The sequence below is a fragment of the Miniopterus schreibersii genome, assembly GCF_964146895.1.
Source record: "Miniopterus schreibersii genome assembly, chromosome: 18".
NCBI classification, from domain to species: Eukaryota; Metazoa; Chordata; class Mammalia; order Chiroptera; family Miniopteridae; genus Miniopterus; species Miniopterus schreibersii.
The window spans coordinates 22,290,790-22,307,363 of NC_138121.1; the positions used below are offsets into that span (position 1 = coordinate 22,290,790).

Sequence of the window (16,574 nt, forward strand, 5' to 3'; positions counted from 1 at the left end):
CTTCTTTTTCTGATTATGATAATATTTTTTGCTCATTACAGAAACTTTAGAGAATGCAAAAAGGAGAAAGAGTGAAGTTCAGACAATATAAAAACAGTGGTTGTTAAGAGTGTTCTCCTCTAATTTATTCTTCTGTAATGAATACACAAAGATATATACACAAATATGCAAGTATATAACTGAAAATATTTTTAATGGAGTTGGGAGCAGACTGAATCTACTTTTTGTACCCAACTTTTTACTTTGTAATATACCATCGGTACTCTTCCAGGCCATTGAGTACTCTTTGAAAGCATGTCTTTATTGGCCACATAAAATTTAATTATGTGATCATAAAATAATTTAATTGATTATTTTGCTTATTTGGGGGCATTAAAATCCTTTCCATTCTTCCAGTAATATACATATTCTAATCTATATCCTTGTACCATTGCTGAATATCTGATCATTTCTCTAAGATAAATATAAAAAATTGGGGTTACTAGGCTGTGATGGTTAATTTTACTTGTCAGCTTGAGCAGGCCTTGGTTGGGGTGTCCAGAGCAAACAGTCTTTCTGAGTGTGTCTGCGAGGGTGATTCTGGATGAGGTGAGCATTTGACTCGTGGGCTCAGTAAAGTAGATGGTTCTCCCAATGCAGTGGGCACCACCAAGTCCATTGAGGATCTGGACAGAACAAAAGGCAGGGAAGAAGGAATTCGCTCCCTCTCTTTTCTGTCTCAATGTGTGAACTATAACACCTTCTACCCTTAGACTGGGTTGCACATAATTGGCTCCCAGGGTCCTCAGGCTTCTGGACTCCAACTGAATGACACCACCGCTCTCCTGGGTCTCCAGGTTGCAGACAGCAGGTAGGGGGACTTCTCAGCCTCCATACCCATGTGAGCTAGTTCCTCACAATAAATCTCCATACACACACACACACACACACACACACACACACATATAGACAAGATTATTCAATAAAATATATATATTATTCAGAAAGATTATATATATAAAATCTTTCTCTAGAGAAGCTGGACTCATACATAGGCTAAAAGGTATAAATATTTTAGGGCTTTGCTATGAAAAAGTATTTTCTAGAAATGTTGAATCTCTCCTTCCACACTCTTGCTAATGTAATGGGTTACACAGTTTCAAAAATCCATGTCAGTTTGAACTACATCTTTCCTTAAACAGCATTCTGTCTGCCCTGGATATTTTTCCTTTGACAATTCTTCCACATTCCTGACCCAAACAACCCCCCCCCCCCCATCCATTGGCCTCACTCAGATGTCTCCAAGCAGCAAAATAAATAAATAAATAAATAAATAAATAAATAAATAAATAAATAAATAAATAAAAATACTCCTTAGATGACTCTTTCCCTAGATATCTACATTTGTTTATCTATAAAGATACCCATATGCAGGCCCATGTAGTCGCACAGTACATGTATCAACTGAAGATCAAATGCCAAGCAATATTTACTTCCAAAGCTCTAAATCTTTATGTGTCTATATATCTATCTATATAGATTTATATCATTGTTCAATTAACTGTTTGCGTACAGCCTCCTGGTTCACAGCCAGGAGCAGCGGTGTCATTTGGCTGGGTCTCTCTGGTGAGGAGAGGAAAGAAAGAAAGCAAAACTCACTGAGGCTGTACCACGTGCCTCTCGGTTAGGCTCCGTGATGCACATTAACGTTTTAAAGCCACACGAGACATTCTTTCCTGCATGTCTGTGCCTAGAGAAGTCAATGTCAATGTTCAGGAACTCGCCAAGGCCTGCAGCCAGTGCTGCAGCGAGAGGGGAAGATTCGAACCCAAGCCTGCCGCTCCAAGTCCCACGCTCCCTTGTCACCGAGTCCCATCAGCAGGTCCTCTAGCGCAGGGTTACAGCAGCCACCGGACAGCAGGCCCCTGCACTGGCTTTCCTCCTGCTGCCCAGGACCCCTGCTCCCTCCTCCCACTTCCTTCAGCTCCAGGGGCTTGCGCAGCCTGGGCCTTGAGGGGTCTCCAAGCAGCTTTGGACAGACCCCGTGCAGCAGGGCACTGCCCAGGTGCGGGCCCTCACGTGCTCTTCCATCTTCAGGTCGCCCAGAGGCAATTTCAATGTGTCCCACCTCTCCAGGGAGCGACACCTGCCCGCAGAGCTTTCGCTTTCCTCAGAGATGGGCCCACGCATGACCACGAGTGAGTCACAACTGAAAACGGGAGACGTCTCCCCCGGCTGTCAGGCTCTGGGTCCTCAAACCACATTTATGTTTTTATGTATGTGTTGGGATGATTCAGCGGAAACTTCTGGTCAAACGGATCACCATAGCAACTTTCAATAGACATCCAGCATGCAAATTAGAGAGTGGAAAGCCACTTTCTCAATAGCCCCAAAGCACCCCCCCTGAGCCTCCATGGATTGAACACTCGCCACTTTGAAGGTGTAATGCAGAGTCTGCTGAAATGCACGTTGGCACCTGGCCTGCTCTGCCGGTATCTTCAGATGCTAAAATGAGAAAAACCAACTCCTCTGGGTGGTTTCTACACTCCGAGTTTTTCGGTTTGCAGGGAGACATCCACACAAGAGCTGGGAGATCGGGGTTCACATTTTCTCTGTATCATTCATAAGCCTCAGGATGTTGGTCAAATTGTGAAAACTCTCTGAGCTTCAGGATTTCCATCTGTAAAATGGGGGTAAAATACTTGTTTAGTAGAGATAAAGTGTGTCTGAGATAGTGATTAGAAAATGCTTTGCCTCTATTAATCTCTCCATAAATGATAATTACTGCTAATGTCCTCTTTGGACCTTCTGAAGCCTGTTTCCTTGCTTCCAGCCTCAGGCTTTGATGGAATGCCAGTTAGACAAAAACTGTGGTGTTAGCGTCTGGGAATATAAATGTCAACGTGGCATCTGCTCTCACGGAGCTCCAGGAGGTGCTGAGAAGATGGTGAAATGAGGTTATGGGCATTAGGCAGGGTTAGAGTCAGTTGGGTTCAAATTAATCCTGATGGAGTCTTCTCACTTAAAAATGAAAGTCTGTGGTACACAGATTTCAATGTACAAAGCAAATGGGTTATTGGAGAAAAACAAGTTATTTTTTGGAGACATTTATTCACTGTATCAAACAGGAGTGCCTTTGGCTGCAAGCAACAGAACAACCAATTAACAAAGAAATAAGCAATTAAATAAAGAAGGGTGAATGTCCCCTCTCTCTCTTTCTCTCTCTTTCACATACACACACACACACACACACACACACACACACACACACAATTCTGTAAGTGGTTGGTTGCTCACATTAGTTCAGAGGTTTAGTAATATCAAGGTCACCATCTCAACAATCTTCATGTTGTTTCCTTCTTACTGTCACCTCAGCTTCCTAAGGTAGCTGCTGAAGTTCCAGCCATCATGTCTACACTTCAAGCAGAAAAAAGAAAAAAAAGAAAAAAAAAAGGAAAATTGACGGTGCCATTGTAATACTTACATCTTATTCACAAGAACTGAGTTGCACGGCCATTCCTAGCTCCAAGAGTAGAGTGATTTAAAAATTTTTTTTAAATTTATTTTAGATTTACCAGCTTCTGTATTAGACGCAGACAAGAGCAAAGGCATTTAGGCAGTCAATTTCTAGCACCTAACACACTCCCCTTAGGTTTATTTCTTTTAGAATTATCTATTTAAGTATGATTTGACTTTGCAGAATTATGATATAATTTCAGAATTAGGCAAAGTAACTCCTTCTCTATGTTTAAGAGTTTAAATGTGAGTGGACACCCTTTGTCTGCCTATTTACAGCCCCAGAAGACGGTCTTGTGCCTTCCTTCAAAAATCACAAGGCAAATAGTAGCTGCTCAGCTATCATTTCATAAGCTCTCAGGTGCACTGGGGTAGATCCTGCAGAGGAACAGAAAACTGTGCACACGTCACAGTTTGTGGGGAGCCTACACTTACATTAACCAAACAGGAGCACACGCACTGGTTAACTGCATGACAGGTCTAAATCATCTTCCTATATTCTTCCTATCCTTTGAGGGCCAGATGACCCCAAGGAAACATGTATGTGACCCAAAGTCACACGGTAGCTCTGCCTTTTTGCACATCTTGGCTTTGACTCAGGGGTCCAGAGTTTTCACCCCTGAATTCACAATCGTCTGTACCGAGCCCTGATTATGTCTAAGGGGAGAAATGGAGAACCATAAGGGGGACTCCATGTGGCCCTCCTCCAAGCACCCCAGCAGAAGCACACTCATAGTGATTTATTTGGTCCACCCAGAGAGGAAACGAGGGGAGAGAGAGACAGTTGAGTAGACAGCACAGCCGGACTCTAGCTGTAACCTTCAGTCAAGGGACACAACCAGCCCACAGTGATCCCACAGGGTGGGAGGCAGGAGACAACCCCCCTTCCACCTCCACTATTACTCATAGGCCTGGCCCAAATGGAATCGGGTGGCTTGGGGAATCCATTCACGCGTCTGTGTAGTTCTGACCCAGGAGCACAGAGCTGAGAGAAAATAGATGGAGAGTGGAGGTGAGGGCGGGACAGGGGTGCACAACAGAAGGGCATCCAACACCAAACCCAATGAGGGAAAAGAGGCTCAGAGCACACGCCCAGTCTTTTGCGCTGTTGCAGTTATCCCCACCCGTGAATGTTCCAGAAGCTTCCTCGGGCGCTTACAGATGGGGCTCACCCGTAGGGCTCAGCCCCTTCGGGGGGGTTCTCTGCCTTATCCACGGCGCCTCGCTCACTGCCTGCTGTTCTCACGGCCGGGCCCAGGCTCTAAGCTCTGGGACGGGTTAGGTTTCCTCCTAGGTGGGCTCCAGAGAGTTACACTTTGATGATGAACACTCAGGGCCAGTTTTGTCATTGTCTCCATCTCACCAATAAAGCATAGGATCCAAATGCTAAGAACATAAGTTTCCTTAAGGGACTGTGCGGAATGAAGGGGGGGCATTTTTCCTTCCAATGGTAGTGCAGTTAGGAACTGCAACTGCGTGATTTGCAGACGGTCCGTAGATATTTAAAACAAATGACTGGTGACAAAGGGAGAGGAAAGCCATATGCATATCAGTTATATATGTATATACATGTGTGTGTATTTATTTAGCGATGTGTTTTCCCAGTTGATCAATCAACTCAGTCAAAATAAAGGTGGCAGTGGCCACATCCATAGCTCATTTGCTTCTTTCAAGATAACAATGAAAAGTGATGCTAGAACATTCTGTGCCATTCTCCTGAGCGGCTCCTGCCCTGAGGACGAGGCACAGTTTTCTGGTGCTTAGGAAATGTGTGTTGGGAGTGGCTGGGCATGCTGCGGTCCTTCTTGAGGTTCTGCTTGTCAGAGAATAGTCACCCAGGATGCCAACGCTGAGTTTCTGGAGTGGCAAGGGGCACATAAAAATGTTCTCAAGGTGTAGTGGTTAAATGGAAAACTCCAGGCTTCAAGGACAATCAGCTGTGCCTCTCCCAACCTGCCCCCACAGATGTGAAAAGGGTGGGACACGGCCTGGGAATCTTTGGGAGCAGGCGTTGTCTCTGGCACGAGATGTGGGCCACCAGATAGCATCATCTGAGATAGTAACACGGCAGCAGAGAGCTTGACGGGGTGCTCACACTGGGCCTCATCGAAAAATGGAAACAGGTCAAATAATTTGGGCAAACCAGGTTTCAATCCTCCCTTCCTCCTTGCCAGCACCATTGAAAGAGAGAGGGGGGGGAGAGAGAGTCATTTTCAGGTTGGGACACACCAGCAAATTGAGGGAACACTGTTACCATCCTGAAGGCACTCACTGAACACCTCTGTGTCAGACCCTGTGCTCAACACCAAAGCCTGCCCTCCAGGAGGTTTCGAGTGGGTGCAGGCCTGTGATTACAATGGAGGGTAACATGTCCTGTGATATAGATGGAAGCATGGGCCCCAGCGCCTGTGCCAAGGTGCGTCACCCAGAGCACAGGCTCAAGGGATCAGCAAAGCAACTGTTTCCGCACCCCAGAGAAATATATTTCTGTTGACAGCAATTTAAAACACAAATCGAAGTCATGATTGCGGGAATGTTTTAGCCTCTTTTTACTACTTTTCCAGTCTAACATTGTTTCCGTTTTTATTTTTTATTTAAAGACTTTTAAAATTTGATTTTTAGAGAAAGAGGAAGGAGTGGGGGTGGGGAGAGGAGGGGGTAAGAAACATCGATGTGAGATCGAAACATCAACTGGCTGCCTCCTGCAGTCCCCCTATCAGGGATCCAGCCCCAAACCAGAGCATGTGCCCTGACCGGGAATAGAGCCCTAACCTCCTGGTTCATGGGTCAATGCTGAACCACTGAACTACCCCAGCCAGGGTTGTTTTCATATTTAAATACATGTAGGACTACCATCATTTTCCAGTTCTTGGAGCCTCTGAAAGGTTGACTCCAGCCAGTTTCAGGGCACACATCCCCAAATCTGGAGGTTCAGGGGAGATTTCTGGGAGAAATGAGCCACTCATGCTTCAAAACAAAACAGAGCAGGGGTATACTGAGTGAGAGGAGTAGCAGATGGAGATGCCTAGCTGTAGGCATCCTTGATGAACAGTCCCAGGCCTTCCAAGCCATCTCCTCCCACCTGCACCCAGTTGCCTGTTGGGATGGGAGGTGGCAGCTGAGGGCTGGGGGCCTGTTGTGGTCTGAGTCAGGCGGCACCATTTGCACTCAACACTAAGTCTGGCCTGGAGTGAGGGCTCCAGAAATGTCGCGATTGTTGTTCCTGTTGGAGTTCATCTTCTATCTCATTATGAAAGATACCTATCTCTTGGAACGGAGACTATCAATGTTCCTGTTCCACATTCTAGGAGGAGGCAGGATGGTGCTGGCAAGATTTCTGAACTCTCATCAGTGCATTTATTGGGCATTTATGAAACGAACCGTGCTGGGTCCCAGAGCAGAGCTGGGCTGCGGGCCAAACCCGACCTTGGGCCTTCCGCCTCCAGAGTCAGCCACTCAGGCAGAACAGTCTGAGGGTTACTTCTGACACTACTGGTAAAACCTCAGAGAATAAAGGTGCCAAGGAATTTTACTGGAGACCCAGAGCTCACACACTGAATGAATCCCATACCTGTCCGGCTACTCCCAAATAAAAAGACCCTCCACTAAACTCTCCCAAATGACCTTCATCCTGAAGCCAGCACTGGGAAATGTTGGGGAGCCAGGGCAGGAAAGTAACATTTATTGAATATAGGCTGTGTGCCAAGTCCTGGGATTTTGCATATAAGATCAACTCCTGTCTTCTTAATGCTGGGCAATTGATGGAATTACCTCCTCAAATTATCGATAAAAAAAATTATGCCTAAAGAGATTAATTTTCTTCCTGGATATCACAGAGCAGATAAGAGTCTTGTTAGAACTTAGCTTTGCTTGACTTTATCCAGGCCTTTTCTTCTTGTACTTAATGCAAAATTGGACCAGGAAAATGACCCTGGCCTTCAGCCAACAGACCTCTAAGAAACTGCCTAAGGGAAAGGGACCCATGCTGCCTGTATACTAGCTGCTGCTTTCCAAGGGTTTCCAATGCAATCAGTGTTATTATGGGGAGAATTCCAAGTCTCCTTATGACCAGATAGGTCTCAGGCTTTAATCTCATGGGCCTGGAGTTTGTAGAAACTCCTGGGACAGGGGAGGTGATTACAACAGCTAGGTGTATGAAGGCAGGGCGGAGCAAAGCCAAGTAAATATTTGCTGGTCCAAATGGTATCACAGGACAACTTAGGAGGTTCCAGTGGTCCTGGAGCAGTGGGATATATGCCTAGAGCCTCATTACCTATTTCTGGACACCACAGACCCAGCCAGATAGCCTGAGAAAGAAACCAGCCTGTGTTCAGAGTAAATAGTTAACTCTTCTGGGCTGGAAGAAATGATTATTCAAAAGTTGGTCCCCACATACAAATGCAAATGACATCTCCGAGACACATGAATGCTAATTTCTCCAACGAAGTCTGTAGACAAATGCTAGTCATTAGAAACATTTCCGTGCATTTATATTAGGCCGTCCTCTAAAAGACTTTTCAGACAAATATGTCATCAAGATATTCAAAACCATGTAATCTTATCCAAAGTTTCATCTATCAACAGTACAGTTTTCATCTCTTGCAGCTGTGTGTCAGAACGCTTGGGGAGATTACTCAGCTGATACGGAGGAGCCAGGGAGGGGCTGAAGAAATCTGGGGGCCCGGAGAGTGTCACAACAGGAGGGTCTAGGTTTTCAGGGCAGGCTAGGTCTTTTAGCCACAGGTGAGAAATCCAAGGCAGGTAAGGGGTGGCTCTAATAAGTTAGAGAAGAAACCTTCAGCGGCCCCTCCTTCTGCTCAGCACCCCTCCATCAGCAGGCCTTCACACACGAGTGCTACCGAGGTGACAGATGAAGTTAAAGGCAGAGTGACTGGGAGCTCAAGATCTTGTCTTCACCACCTTCCACAAAGCAAGACCTCAGACCTGTGGACTGCCCCCGGGGAGGTGACGGGGGAGGGTAGAGCCTTAGGTGAAGTGACAGCATTTTTAAAAGGAGGGTGCAGTGCTAAGTCACTTATCGGAGTGTGAGGGCATGTGTGTTCTGTTCTGTTCCCTTCTCTCCCCTCCCTCCACTCCCTTCCCCTTTCCTTCCCTCAGCTTTCAACCCTTCCCTTTCCTTTTCTTTCTGGAAAGAGTGTTTGGGAAAAAGACTGACTAGAGGGAGGCTTCATGCTAGTCCTAGGGCTGCAAAAGTTACTGTTATGTGATTGTTTTCTGAGGGGTCATTTGTATTTGGGTCACTTGATTTAGTGTGTGAATGGATGGTAGCTTTAGTCAGTGATGGAAGAATATTTTTTAAAATTAATTACATAATAAAGTGATACCATTAAATAACTTCTTTATCTGTTCATCCACTCGCTCATCAATAGGAATATTCATCTACCCACTCAACCATCCGTCCATCTATCCATCCATCCACCCTCTACCCATTGATAGCAAGGTCTGAAGAATCCAAGACCATTGCACAACTATTATCCCAGTTCTGTGATTGGAGGAACTGAGGCATAGAGAGGTTGAAATACTGGACCAAGATCACTCGGCTAATAAGGAATGTTTCTGAGACTGACTCATCTATTCCCTGGTTCACTCCATTCAATCCATGGACAGCCCTTGCTTGGATGCCTGCCCTGTACCAGGTACCAAGCCCAAGTACAACAGGAAGGTAAAGATGTCTCTGGCTGGCCTCTGCCTTCAAGGGGCTCACATTCCTAAATCAGAGCCAAATGTCACAAGGCTGACTGTGAGTTGTGTGGCCTGAAAAGGTGTGGCCCAAATGCAATGGCAGTAAGCTGGTGCAAAAACCCACGAGCTGAGGTAGGTTCTTGGAGTACAACTGATATTGTTAGGGGGCGACTGTCACGGGGGCGAGGACTGAAGCTGCGGAGGCGCCTGGAGGGCCCGTGTGAGAGTGAGGAGTGAGCCCCATGGGACACTGGCACCTGCTAAAACACGCAGCTGTAATGGAAAGAGTGTGGGCTGTGACGGAAGACGACCTGGATTGAAGTCCCATTGTCACCGCTGAATGGCCGTGTTAACTTTGGGATTTACTTCCACGCCCTGGGTCTTAATTATTTATCTGTAAAACACGCACGGCGAGAGTAGCTCATAGCATTTTAGATAACATTATGGTCTTGTAAAGTGTTTAGAACAAGCTGACACATAGAAAATGCTCAATAAATGTTATCTGGGGGAAATGAGAAGAGCAAAGGGGCCTGTAAAGATTAAGAAGTTTCCTCAGAGACTTTATAAGTCCTAAGACATCATAATAACCCTAATCACAGGAGACCAGCTGGCATTTGGGAAGAATTCTGAACTCTGCTTTCTTAGCCTCAGTCCCCGATGTGGGGTGGCACGTGGTTCCCATGGATGCCTTGGTCCCTCCTTCAGCTCAAATGCTCAAATGCTGTTTGGGGGTTGGCTCTACACATTGATTAGACTTTGCCTGCTAATTTGTAACAGTTCGTCTATGCAGAGTTTAAAAAAACACACACGGGGATGCTTTGATTTAGCCCAGCAGCCACTGGGGCTGAGCTTCCTGTGTTTCACCAAGAATGGCAGAGGGACAGACGTTCGGCTGCGACCCAGGAGGTAAATGAACCGGAGTTCAGTTGTTTCCGAGCAAGAGGTCACTTTTTATTTTAGGTTGCCAAGTGTGTGTTACCTGAGAAAGGCCTTGTGGCCTGTCTAGAAAAGCCTGTTAAAAATAAATAAATACATATAATTTATTTATTTGCCTGGTTTGCTCTTTCCCAATCATTGTCCTCAATCTAAAGGCAGTTACGGTCTTTTGGGTGTAGTACAGCCTATAAAGTATTTAACAAAGTGGCCTCAAATTTATGTAGCAAGTATCATATTTATCTGGGTAAATGAAAGATTATGTTTTCTGAACTGCGCCTCTGCCGGCTCTGCCAGTCTTTAATAATCTTTGCCAAGAGACTGGAACCACTTTCTATGGGCTTCATGACCACAGAGTGGGGGAGGAGGGAGTGGCCTTTCAAAGTTATTTTTCACTACAGATGTGATGGTAAAGTGAATTATGCTGAATGCAAAGGGTCACACAGCTTCCTGGCCTGAAAGCAGAACTTCTGGTGACCTTGTGGTGAGGGCAGCAAGGCTTCAAGTTGTGACAAATCAGGAGATGCCAGGAGGCTCAAAGACTGGTTGATATTTTCGGTACAGTCTGCGTCCCTGGAATCTGTTGTTGGGCTCGCTATGGTTGATTTTCTCAGAACGCCGAGTTAAAGACATGTTTTTGGTCTTTACTGCTAATTTCCTGCTGGTGTGTTTGTGAGTATGTGTGTCTGTTCGTAGGAACATTAGTGTATTTGATTGTGTGTGTGTGTGTTTTGGTACAGATGGGAAGAGAGAAAAGGCCAGAGAGGCAAAGAGGGAGAAATAAGAGAGTGTGATGAAATGATGGGCAAAGATCATGGTGGACTCTTTAGAAGGAAGTTGTCCGGATTCATTCATTCTTCCATTTACGGACCAGGATTTGGCGTCTGGTACTGCTCCAGGTTCTGGGAATACTATAGTCACCTAGAGGGACCAAGTCCCTGATCTCATAGCTTTACTATCTAGTGAGGGACACTGATAATTTAGAAGGTAATTTCAGATAAATTGGCTGGTCCAATGATGGATTAATATAGCGCCTTCCGTCTCAGCAGGCCTGACTTTGTCACACTCCAGGGCAGCTCTAACCTCTGACTGTTTCTCCCCACAGGAGGTCATCCCTGGAAGACATCTGTTTCTCTCCTGACAGACAGTCTTCTACTTCTACTTAGACCCCTCATCCCATTTTAAGGTTGTTTACTTAAACTCTCTGTATGTCAGTGGTTCTCAACAGGGGGTGGTTTTGTCCCACACAGAACTGGCATTGTCTGGAGGCATTTTTGGTTATCACAACTGGAAGATGCTGCTAGAACCCAGTAGAGGCTGAAGATTCTGCTAAACATCCTACAATGCACAGGGCAGTGAGTTCCAACAGAAAGAGTTCGTCCACCTGGCCTCAGCAGAGCCAAACACTAGACACCGAGAACTGCAGTGGAGAAAGGCTGGCTAGTTTATTATGAGTGGCGCCTCCCACGAGAACAGGAAGCTAACTCTCAAAAGCCTGACCTCCCTGATGACATGTGGGCTACAGATTATAAAGGGCAAAATCACAAAACACCTTGGTTAGAGGTTCAGGGTCGTGCTGGGAGCTGACTGGTCTAAGGTGAAGAAAGGTAATAAATCATTTCTTCAGGTCTTGAGGACAGTTCTGAGGTCTGTTCTGCTGTCCCTCTGTCTGATCCTGTGGGAAAGCAGTCAGGGGGTCGTCCCACTTTAGGGCTCAGGTGCTGAATCATAACTTAGGTCAAGATGTTATCTGTAGCCTGTCAGAGGTCTAGACCTGTGATCACTTGTCAGGTCCAGGCTACTGTCTTCCGGACCTGACTAATTATCCAGGGGAAAGGCGAAGTCTCTGAGGGATATATATAAAAGAGGATTTCTAGTGCTAGCATTTAAAGCTACATTATTATTATTTTTTTTAATCCCCACCCAAGGATATGTTTTCATTGATTTTTAGAGAGAGTGGAAAGGAAAGAGAAAGGGAGAAACATTGATGTGAGAGAGGAACATGGATTGGTTGCCTCCCATATGCACCTCAACCTGAGATCGAACCTACAACCCACGTATGTGCCCGGATCGGGATTCGAACCTGCAACCTTTCGGTGTACAGGAGGATGTTCCAACCAACTGAGCCACCCGGCCAGGGCTTAAAGCTAAATTTAATCAAATTCATAAGGATCCTCCATTTCAGCAGCCCCACAACCAAGCATGACCAAGTCCCAAATGTCAGCAGTGCCGAGAAACTCCGGCTCACCTGTTTGTTTCCCGTCTCCCCCACAGTGAGAAGGTATGTGTCTGCTTCTCTCTTGTGTTCACAGTATTGACATCTTATAGATGTTCAATAAGTATTTGCTGGCTGGCAGTGCCTGCGATAAAGCTCAATACACAATAGGTGGTACAAAGTGTTTACTGAGTGACTACCCGATACACTGATTTAATAACATGTTGCTATGCTGAGCAGTCTAACCTTTCTGAGCTTCAACAATCCCCCAACCAAGAATGCTGAGACTCGAATGTCAACAGTGTCGAGGCTGAGAAACCCTGCCTTCAGGTGGTGGCCGAGGCACCCCTACCACCAGGGTTTGTAGGTGTGTGCCCATGTGTGGGTGAGTGTGAGATCTGCCAGGAAGCCTGGCACTGCCCCTTCTGGAAAAGCCCTCACCACAACCATTTGCCTCTTTCCCTAGGAATCTGCCTCCCCAGACTGAGTCTGGAACCTGCCTGGCTCTGGGGGGGCTGCTAGCAAATGCTTTCTGAGGAATGGGAATGGCTTGCGGGGCCAGGGGGATGGAAAACCCCCATGATGCCGGCCTGGGAAACTTAGGGCTCACTCCGGGGACACATGTCCCCAGAAAACCCTAGCCGCCCAATCCCTTCCTGTTCAAGAGCGTCTGTTGCCAACATGTTTCTTAACCACCTACAGGATCAGGCCGCAGTGCTCTCTGTCTGTAAATCCTGCCCCGGAGACCGCTTCCCAATGGGGGTCGCTTGGGCACCCCGGGAACAGGACCCAGGCTCGCTACCTGCAAGAGGTTATTGCCACTGCGGCCCGGGCCCGGGCGTCCGGGGGAAGGAAAACAGGAATGAAATCTCTGGGAAATCTGAGACATTGTTCTAAAACAACGGTTTTTTTAGGGTGTTTGATTTACTATTTAACTGTGCGCAGCTGCTGTTCGGAAAGTAGGAAGCGTGCCAAGCCCGGAGAGCGGGCGGGGGCCCGCGGCGCGGGGACAAAGGACGGAGCGGCGGTGTTTGCACACTTTGCGTGTCACCTCCACCAGGAAAGGACGCGTGCGGCTGACCCTCCCGCGGGCTGCAGCCTCCTTGGGCTGCTGTTCATCTGCTGAGCCGCCGCTCCCCCCGCCTCACTCTCGCCTTCTTTGTCTTAATTACAGAGATTTAGGAGGCGGCCCTGCCCTCCAAGTGCACGTTTTAAATCAGAGTTTCAACAATCGCTGCTCCCTTCTGCTTCTGTTTCCTTCATTCTGGCATCGAGACGCCCACACATGGACTTGGGAGGGTTTTGTTTTCCTTTTCAAATTTCGGTAAAATGGACAGACCCTAGAAGTAACCATTCTAAAGTGGCATTTTGAACATTTGCAATGGGGTGCAACCATCTTATGTATGTAGTTCCAGAACATTTTCATCCCTCACCAAAGGAAACCGTTTCCATTCCTCCTTCACCCTCCCCATGGCAACCACTAATGTGCCTTCTGACTTCTCGGATTTATCCATTCTGGGTATTTCAAATAAATGGGATTACACGTGACCTTCGGTGTCTGGCCTCTTTCATTTAGCATAAAGTTTTCGAAGTGCATCCATGTTGTAGCAGTACTTCCTTCCTTTTTTATGGCTAAATAGTATTCCGTTGTATGAACTGAACCCCAACTGCAACGTTTTGTGAATCCATTCATCCACGGATGGACACTGGGGTTGTTTTCACCTCTTGGCCATTGCAAGTAGTGCTCTGCGAATATTCATGTACAAGTATTTATTTGAAGCCTGTTTTCGGTTCTCCCTTGCAGACATCTAGAAATGGAATTGCTCAGTCAGATGGCAATTCTCTAACTTTTGGGGAAATTATAAGTTCTTTTGAGGCCCTCATTTCACAACCGTACTTGGGGTACAATCACCTAATATGTCCTCTATCCAAGAGGAACCCAGAGTTATACCTGGGGTCACCTCTTGAGACAGTTTTGGCTTTCTGCCCAGCAATGAGAAGGCTGAAGAGGGGCAGAGGCCATCATGGAGCCCCTCTGTTTCTCCATTACCAGAAGAGTTAACTATGCCCTCAATAGGGCACTAAGTATTCAATCACATGAAAACCCTGTGTAGGAGGCATTATCCTCTCAATTTTTTAAAAAAATGAAGAAATAGGGACCAGAGAGATTAATCCACTTCCCCAAGGATACACAGCTAAGAATTACAGGCCTTCTTAGGTCTAACGACCTACTGAAGTTATTTCACCAGATTTAAGAGACTGTTGGTTCCCTGACTAAGAAAGCTAAACCCTTCAAAAAGAACTGCCGCCCACTCAACTAGAAAAACACCTTCCCTTTTCTGGGAATTTTGATCCAAAGTCAGACCACAGGCAAGAGGAGACTTCCTTCAGCCCAGGTGACACAGGAAGTAGGGATTAACTTTTCCAAAATATTTGGTGACCTGTGTTGTTGGGAATGAATGCTTCTCTAACAGCTACAAATTCCTTGCCTCCATCTAGTCTCTTATCTCTGGTTTCCCCCAAGGGGGAAATAGCTACTTTTACCCTTTTTTTTCAGAGGATAGTCTGTTTTCAGAGAAGAAACCAGAGATCTCTCTCTTAGCATTTACCTTCCTTAGTGTGTGCTAAGTTCTTATGGTACATTAACACAATTCTCCCTACAGCTCTGTGAGTTTGGTGTGGCTGTTATTTATTTTTATTCGGAGGAGGAACTGAACATTCAGAGAGGTTAAGAAACTTGTGCAAAATCTCCCAATCAATAGGAGAAGAAGCCAAGATTTAAACCAAGAGCTTTCTGAATCTGAAGTCTATGGATCCTAGCACTCTGCCAGGCCAATCATTGATCAATCGCTTTCTATTGCTGGGTGTCCTAGCACCCTGGGCTAGGTGTTTTCACACATGGTCTCATTTAATCTTTGCAAACATCTAGCTTGTAGCAAAGGAACTTAAGGCTTAGTAACATCACATAACTTGCCCAAGCTCACAAAGCCATACCAGCCAAAGACACTGTTGCAGAGCCACCGGATTCCAAAGCCCCACTGGGTCTCCCATACTGCTCTATTTCTTTGTCCAACATGGTGCTAAGCTCATCCCAGGATCAGGAGCCAGGAGGAACTGGCTGCCAAGGAATCCCATGTGGTTGATCATAAATTTCTGACAATCTCACCTCACCGTGACTCCAGTCAATCCCTTGCTATTGGAGTTAGCAGATTCCCACATTAGAATGGAGCCCTTGGAAGAAATAGTTTCCCGAGATGCTACTGGTAAGTGATTTGCCTAAGATGAATTAAAAATAAAAATATTTCAAAGGGAGGTTTGTTAGACTCAACAAAAGCTGAGGTAGAGCATCTCTGTGTTAGGATAGGTGGGCAAGCAGATAAGATGTGTATGTGTGTATATGCTCAGCATTTGTGTGTAGCCATACACACAAAAACCATATGCACACACACAAATTGTGCACAGAAAGGTTTGTTTGCAAGGGCGGGTCTGCATACGTTTGTGGAGGGAGACTCATTTGAGTGTTTGTGCAAGTGTATTTCTGAGTGCACGCATTGGGGATGGCCTGTTAGGGAAAGGCACAGTGGAAGACGCAGACGATTCCCATTATGACTGATTCTTGAAGGCCTTAGACTAGAGGAATCGCCTTCAACTCTTTTTTGGGGGGAGGGAGTGGTTAAGGTTGAGCCTCTGTGCACCCACAGGGTTCTTCTGGCTGGATGAAAACAAGTTTCTTGGTGCCCATGATCTGGTTCCCTGGGCCAGATCTCCGTGTGGCCTCGGTTACTCCATGCCTTGCTTGTCACTTGCAACTTCCAGCTCCTTCCTTGTGTGGCCTTCTGATCTGATCTTCCCAACAGCCCTGGAGCGAGGATCTCGGAGTTCATGCTGGTGGGGCTTGCCTTAGCATGCAGAGTCCCTTTCCAAGAAGGTGCTGCAGACCTGCTCTGTGCCGTCACTGGAGGAGCCCATTGCAGGGTCCTGGCTTGAGTGTGATATTTATTCAACGTTAAAATTAGATTCTGTTTCCTCTTTTTGTGTTTGGAGCAGCTCTGGACACATTTTCAAGTCACCTACCCGTTTTGTGATGAACCCACACCTTTCATTAAGGACACTGGCAAAGGGTCTCTCTGTGAACCACTTCTCTGAAACCTGTTGCACACCAAAGAACAAAACAGCACGTTTTGAAGATCACACTCAGCAAATCCCTTTCTCCTGAAGTCCATAGACT

At 46.3% G+C, this 16,574-nt stretch overlaps 1 protein-coding gene across 1 annotated transcript in view; it reads right to left on the reverse strand.

Moving 5' to 3' along the window:
- Positions 1 to 1,383: 1,383 nt before the first annotated feature.
- Positions 1,384 to 16,574, reverse strand: part of LOC308547363 (uncharacterized protein) — a 645,955-nt gene continuing 630,764 nt past the window's right edge. The window contains exon 8 of the mRNA XM_081117608.1: positions 1,384 to 2,659. Within this exon, the coding sequence (XP_080973734.1) occupies positions 2,597 to 2,659 (63 nt within the window). The 3' untranslated portion in view covers positions 1,384 to 2,596. The remainder of the gene's footprint in view (positions 2,660 to 16,574) is intronic.